Source organism: Halyomorpha halys, unplaced genomic scaffold (assembly GCF_000696795.3).
Source record: "Halyomorpha halys isolate HHAL.00 unplaced genomic scaffold, Hhal_1.1 Scaffold552.1, whole genome shotgun sequence".
Lineage (NCBI taxonomy): Eukaryota > Metazoa > Arthropoda > Insecta > Hemiptera > Pentatomidae > Halyomorpha > Halyomorpha halys.
The window spans coordinates 120,097-127,842 of record NW_027106510.1 but is presented as its reverse complement, the minus strand read 5'-3'; the positions used below and the strand labels follow the sequence as shown (position 1 = coordinate 127,842).

Below are 7,746 nucleotides of genomic sequence, written 5' to 3'. Positions count from 1 at the left end.
ACGTTTCGACCCCTTAGGTCATTTTCAAGGATTCCTTATTTTGTTTTCATTTTTTCCTTTAAAATTCTTTAAATGCCGGCTAATTGCCTTTGTCCCATTTACAAATTCTTTTATAAAATTCCTTTCCAAATTTAAAACTTTTATTAACCACTCTTCTTACTACTACTTTCATTTGCAAACTCCAAACATTACCTCTTTAAGTTGAAAAGAATAAAGTGGAAGTTTAAAAAGAATAAAGTTGAGAGAATAAGGATCAAAATTGTTTTAAAGAAATTAACATTTTTTTTTTTGTTTTCCAGACACAAAAGCGACTTCATATTTCAACACCTGTTCAACCTGGAAGATGACAAGTGGAAGACTACGAAAGGGAAGCTGCAGTCTACCTTTTCGACCTCCAAGTTGAGGTCCATGTTTCCACTTTTCATAAAGTGCACCGAGGTACTGTAATATTCATTTCAATTAATCTTTTGAACGAATCATTCAACCAGTTATAAAACACTCATTATAAGAGCAACCCAAACACTTGCGCTTGCGTGAATTTGCTATAGTTGGGCACACTTGTATTTATTGCGGGTGACTAAGGAAGTGTGGGTTCTAGCGTTGTCATGATGGAAGACGACACCCTTTCGATTTCTGGGCGTTCTCTTCTATCTATTCATCCAATTTTGTTAATTGTGAGCAGTATAGAGTGGAATCGATATATACACCTTGTGGCAACAGCTCATAAAAATTCATTCCTTGAAATCCCACCATACAGAAAGCATTACCTTCTTTGGGTGCAATACCGCTTTAGATGTGGTTCGTTGCTGAGTCACTAAAGGTGGATCCACATGTTGGCCGCTCGCCACGAATCGGAGGCTTGTACAAATGCTCGGTAAACAAAGAGCGGACCATCCACATGTCAGTGTTATTCAGAGAGGCAAGCATTGCGGACGTACAAATGGTTTCAGCCATTGCATTGGGATTATATTATTTTTATTACAAAAAAAAGAAAATTAAATTTAAATAAATGGAATATGGTCCGGGTGCGGTAAAAAAAAAACTCAAATAGTAGAATTATACTATTTTATTGAGCCAACGTTTCGCCCCACGTTGGAGGGCTTCGTCAGGGCTGTTTTGACGGCAGTCAAAAATAAAGTGCTGCCGTCAAAACAGCCCTGACGAAGCCCTGCAACGTGGGCGAAACGTTGGCTCAATAAAATAGTATAATTCTACTATTTGAGTTTTTTTTTTACCGCACCCGGACCATATTCCATTCATCTATACACACGGTAAATCAACAATCTTCCAGTATGTCACAAAACACACGGGGCCCTCAAGATACAAACACCACTTTATTTTTGATTGCCGTCAAAACAGCACTGACGAAGCCCTCCAACGTGGGGCGAAACGTTGGCTGAATAAAATAGTATAATTCTACTATTTGAGTTGTTTTTTTTACCGCACCCGGACCATATTCCATTCATCTATACACACGGTCAATCAACAATGTTCCAGTAAATTTAAATAAATAAGATTAAATATAAAACTTATTATAAAAAGTACCAACAAACACCTTTAACCTCCTAACAGCTCTCAGTTGCAACTAGACCTAGAACAATGGTGGAGATACTACACGAGTGCTCTCCCGAACCCCTTTGATCTGTGTCCAAAAAACCGACTCTTTACGGATCGGCAACGAGCTTTTAGACTTAAATTGGATATAAGTTATTTTATTTTAACAATAATAAAATATGTAAGCAATAATTAAAGACATATAAATAGTGAAAAAAATTTAAATCAACATAATGATATGTTCGAAAGAAATCGATATAATCGATATTTATAATATAGGCATGTATTATATATTATATTTTGAAGGCATTGTTTATTTTGCAGAACTTCCAATCGGTTCTTCTCCAGAAGGAAGGAGAGACAATCAACATGAAACCCACACTCAAACGCTTCACGACAGATGTGATCTGCCAGACTCTCTTTGGCCTCGAAGCCAATACCAACTGCGAAAGCGAAGTTACGAAAATCGGGCAAAAAGCTACAGATCTCAACTTGTTGATTCTCCTCAAAGTAGCCATAAAATTGGCCTTTCCCGAAATTGCAAAGAACATTCCATTGAAGTAAGTGCAAAAGTATTTTTTTTTAAATTTATTTATTTAATACTAGATCTTACTTGTAGGCCTTACATGGTTAATGTAAGAGGTACATTTTTTATTTTAGCAATTGATTATTAGGGGGGAAGAGTATAGTCTCATAGAAAAGACACCCCTAACTATATACAATGTTATAAATAAAAAAAATCAGATAAAATAAATATATTAAAATAATAATTCTTAATAAAAGATAAAAGTAAAGTTAATAACAAAAACAATAACATTTATGATGAATGGAATATGGTCCGGGTGCGGTAAAAAAAAAACTCAAATAGTTGATAATTATACTATTTTATTGAGCCAACGTTTCGTCCCATGTTGCAGAGCTTCGTCAGGGCTAAAAAAGATACAAACACTATAGTTACAAAAAGGAAAAAAAGAAAAAACATAAGTGTAAAATAACAGGGGTATAAAATGTAAAAACGTAAGATATAATAAGAAAAATTAAAGGTTATAAATAGTAAATGAAAAGGGTAATAGTAATAACAGATAGATAAGAGAAGAAATATTAAAGAAAGTACAAATAGAAAGATGAAACAGAAACTGCCGTCAAAACAGGTATACATTCTGTCTCATCATTTGATTTGTATTTTTTTTTCTTTTTTCATCTTTCTATTTGTACTTTAATTTTTCTTATTGTATCTTACGTTTTTACATTTTATTCTCCTGTTATTTTACACTTATGTTTTTTCTTTTTTTCCTTTTTGTAACTATAGTGTTTGTATCTTTTTTAGCCCTGACGAAGCCCTGCAACGTAGGGCGAAACGTTGGCTCAATAAAATAGTATAATTATCTACTATTTGAGTTTTTTTTTACCGCATCCGGACCATATTCCATTCATCTATACACACGGTCAATCAATAATCTTCCAGTAAATAACATTTATGGATTTAATACATAAATAATTGACTTCAAAAGAAAAAAAAAATTAAGAAAAAGGTAAAGATAAATAAAAAGAAATTAAGATAAAATAAAATTTTAAAGTGACAATAACAGAAATGATAAATATAGAAATTGTAGCAAGATATCCTACACCAGCCTGGGCTTCAGTCTTCAGGTTGTGGTTGGGTTTACCAAGTTGTAGGTCACTGCTCCTTTAACTATTGGTAATATTAATTCATAAATCTTTTTTTGATATAATCCTTTGTAGTTCCCAATGCAATTGGCTGTTTCTTACAAACCACTGCAATTCTTACTTCATTTTGAATAGTAAGTTTTGTAAATTATGCCGCCTCCCAATACTTGACAGCCAAGTGTATAAGTAATAAAAAACAGTTAACCAATATACATCATGATTTAGAAAAATATAGTGTGGTAAGCCAGGGTTAATCCTGTCAGAATACTTCCTCTTTCTTTCAGGGTTAACCCTGAAAAAAGAAACTTCTTCTAAAATACCTTTAATTTTGTTTATTTTATATAAATAACCAATGCTCATTAATAAAAAATAGATAATGAGATTTTTTTTTTCAACAGTTCATAATAAAAGTTGTTTTTTGTCAACAAACAGCTCGTTAACGTGTTGAAAAAATACCAAATTCGATTACCTCTACGACAGACTACAAATGAAAATAATCGATCCGAGTTAGTTTATAGAAAGTGTGAAAGTCGACCTCCGGAACAGAGAGGTATTTTCCTTATCGCCTTCCGAGAAGAACCCAACGAACTTGACCGAGATTTTTACTACGAGTATAAAGGCAACGTACCAAGAACTTCCGAGATGAATCACGCTGGAGTTATGCCCGACCATTCACCTTGGGAATCCCAAGTGATATATTTCGATATCTTATACAGAGATATATAAATAAATGGTTTAAAGACAAGATTAAATTGAAATTAATAATATATATGTATATATAGTTGACCGTAAAGATTTAAATATAAGATGGTCAGGGTTGCGGTCAAAAAAAGAACAAATAGTTTAAAACTATTTTATTGTACGACGTTTCGCCCCACTTTGTAGGGCTTCATCAGGGCTAAAAAGATACAAAAGAAAAAATAAAACTGAGAATATTACAACAATAAGGTAATATAAGCTAGGATAAATATTATGTAAAAATAAAGTGATAAGAAATTACATATCAATAAAAGGAAGGAAGACATCATTTATTATCATTATTATTATTTTTATTTATATTTATTCTTTCAAGACGTTTATTTAATCTCTACTTTTTTCTTCTTCTTTTTTTTTCCGTATTGTTTTTTGTATATCTCCTATACTTTTTTAACTGTATATTTTACGTATTTTTTAAAAAAATTTACTCTTACCATTGTTACTTATTTTTTATTCTTATCATTGTTTATTCAAGTTTATTTTATATTGATACTATTTTATGTCTTCCTTCCTTTTATTTATATGTAATTTCTTATCACTCTATTTTTACATAATATTTATCCTAGCTTAAATTACCTTATTGTACCTTATTGTTGTAATATTCTCAGTTTTCTTTTTTTTGTATCTTTTTAGTCCTGATGAAGTCCTGCAAAGTGGGGCGAAACGTCGGACATTAAAATAGTTTTAAACTATTTGTTCTTTTTTTGACCGCAACCCTGACCATTTTCTTATATTTGAAATTAATAATAATTTGGACTGACTCATCCATTTTAGTAATTAAGGATTTTTTATACCCTCAAAAATAAAAAAATTAATCGAAACGATTATAAACTTTTTACTGGAATATTCACACTATCTCATCCTGTAGGATCTTTAGGGAAAAGTTGAAAGGAGGTCCCGCCGATACGAGAGGAAGCAGCGTGGTGGAATGACGCAATGCTATCGCCAACTTGATAATGAAATGCCCGCCGTTCTGTTTATAGTACGTGAACCCGGTAGAAAAAAAAAGGCAGTTATCTCACCCCAATTTTTGATTACTTTAATGAAAACTATGTATAATTACTAGGGAAAATTAATGAGTCTGCCAAGTATAGGTAGGGGGAATAAAAAATGGTGGCTGTTTCAAAACTTTTAAAAAAACATTAATTTTTCATTCACAGCTCTCTATATCTGTAAAACTACCTAATAGAGCATCATTTAATTTTTTTTTTTTTTTTTTTTTTTGCCGAACCCTTTAAAACAGAAATAAAAAGTGAATTAGTAAGTGCATTACTGTGAAAAAAAGAAAAGTAATTCGTGTTGTGTCTTACCTTTTACTACCTTACTACCTTTGAGTCTGGAGGTGAGGAGCCTCCTCCTGTTGTATCGCATATAAGATAAAAATAAAAATAATATAGACGATAGATAATGGTGAAATAATAAGAGAAACAGTCAGAAATCGAAAAGAAGTGTGAGGGAGGGGGTTGGGGTGCATCAGAAGATGGAGCTATGAGGTGATGTTAATAGGGTTTTTGGAACATTTCCTGCCCTGCCACCTCGCAGGAAGGGGGGATGGGGTGATAGACTGGAATACTGGATTGAAGGAAGCAGGGAGACTGTCGAAGAATTTAATGTGTCTCCGTGTGATATGTATCATTTAAAGTAGAGTAAATTTGCTTAAATATGAGCCCTAATAGAGCTATTTACGTTCAATAGTTCCCGAGATATAGCATTTTAAAAAGCAACATTTCATAAAAAATGTACTGAAAAAACAGTAGTTTGTGAATTTATTGTGGGAAATTTTTATCTCACTAACCATTCGATATACAGATGTCTATTAGCACACTATTAATGTTATATAAAGTAAATAATAACAATTATCTTTGTAGATGTAGTAATTTTTACAATATTTGCATATGAAACTGCAAATCAATTTATTTTAGCAAATATCATGAAAACTACTACTATGAAAATAAATGCCATAAACTACTTTATATTACATTAGACTAGCTTTAATTCTAGTGCTAATAGACAAAGTACCTCCAATGGTTCCTGATATATAGATTTCCCACAATAATTACTGTTTTTTCAGTACATTTTTGTTTGAAATGTTACTTTTTAAAATGCTATATCTCAAGAACTATTGAACATAAATAGCTCTATTAGAGCTTATATTTTAGAAAATTTACTCTACTTTAAATAATGTTCTACTAGGTTTTCTAGTGTTGTAGGTAGTTTCAAAGATATGGAGCTACGAATGGAAAATAATATTAATATTTTTTTAACATTTGAAACAGCCGCCATTTTTTATTCCACCTACCTATACTTGCCAGACTGATCAATGTTGACTAGTAATTAGACGTAGTTTTTATTAAAGTAATAAAAAATTGGAATGAAATGACTGACTTTTTTTAAACCGCGCTCTTGTATCTTCACCACCTTTTGTATATATTTATATTATAGTTGTTCAGTTATTCAAATTTCTTTATTGAAGACAGGAGAATGACATACTGTACACTCCTTTAAAGACAAAGTAAAGTTAAAAAGAGAGTTGACCAGGCCTTCGGTACCCAGGTTTACATCGAGTTAAACAGAAATTTCACCCATTTCTGTAATTAATTCCAAAACTGTTTATTTAATCACTTGTATAAACTGAATTTAAATAGTATCAAATACTATTTTCATTGATTTGTTTCATCGACAAAGAAAATCCATTAAGTCGTTCTCGAGAAATTCTTACTCTGACAAGAAACATGTGTGATACCCAACAACTGTAATATAGAGACAGAAGACAGCCAGTGATTGGCTCTTCCTCCATTGGTTTAAAAAAAAAAAAATGTAAACTGATAAATGAACAATCTTATAGTTTTGTCATATTATTCATTTTATAACACCATTTTTCCTAATACTTTCTGTAATCCGAACTTTTTCAGTAATCCGAACACCCTACTGCAGCAATTAGTTTGGATTATCGAGATTACATTGTATAATTTATGTACCTTAAGCGCTTTTAATTTTACATTCATAATGCATTTTTGTTTTTAGGGTATTTCCTACAGATGTTGAGAAATTCTTTTTGAAACTAGTCACTGATATCGTAGAGTACAGAGAAAAAAATGATGTAAAAGTAAATGACTTCCTGGATTCATTGATTCAGATGAAAAAAAGGGGTATGACGGGTGAAGAGAAAAAGTTTGAAAATGGAAATATTAATTGGCAATCTCAAGGTAAAGCAAATTTAATTTCTTCTTTTTTTAAAATAAATTGGCTGGTTTAAAATTAATTACTTTTTATTTTAAATTATATTGTATTGTTTTATTATAAATGTATGTTTTATTGTAAATTATATTGAAAATAAAAATAAATTATAGGAAGATGGTCTGGGTATCAGTAAAAAAAAAAAAAATTAAATTGGAACCTATGTTTATATAGATTTTGACAAAAGTTAACTGGTGGATTGGAAACTGGTCTATTCACTTGATAAACTAAATCCCTGATGAAAATCTACGAATTGAGTGAAAACGTAGGTTTCAAATAATAATATTCACAATGAGATGTTTATAATGTGAGAAGATGACAATATTTATAAGCATAAATTTTAAGTCTTTCGTCATGGTTAAAAAACTAATTAAATAACAACATTAAATAAAAACAAAAAAAAAGAAACAATATAATAAGAAAATTAAAATGGTTAAAAATAATCCTTTAAGAAGGTAATTTTTAATACAGGCTTAGTAAGAATCTATCCAAAAGATAAGTATTAAAAATATTATTAATGAAGAAGAAAAA

At 30.8% G+C, this 7,746-nt stretch overlaps 1 protein-coding gene across 2 annotated transcripts in view; it reads left to right on the top strand.

The window, feature by feature from the left end:
* LOC106684189 (cytochrome P450 6a2) overlaps positions 1-7,746 on the top strand; it is a 59,767-nt gene that overhangs the window by 47,419 nt on the left and 4,602 nt on the right. For both annotated transcript variants that reach the window (XM_014426128.2, XM_014426127.3), the window contains exons 4-6: positions 300-438; positions 1,879-2,114; positions 7,003-7,184. In XM_014426128.2, coding sequence (XP_014281614.1) covers positions 300-438; positions 1,879-2,114; positions 7,003-7,184 — 557 coding nt within the window. The remainder of the gene's footprint in view (positions 1-299; positions 439-1,878; positions 2,115-7,002; positions 7,185-7,746) is intronic.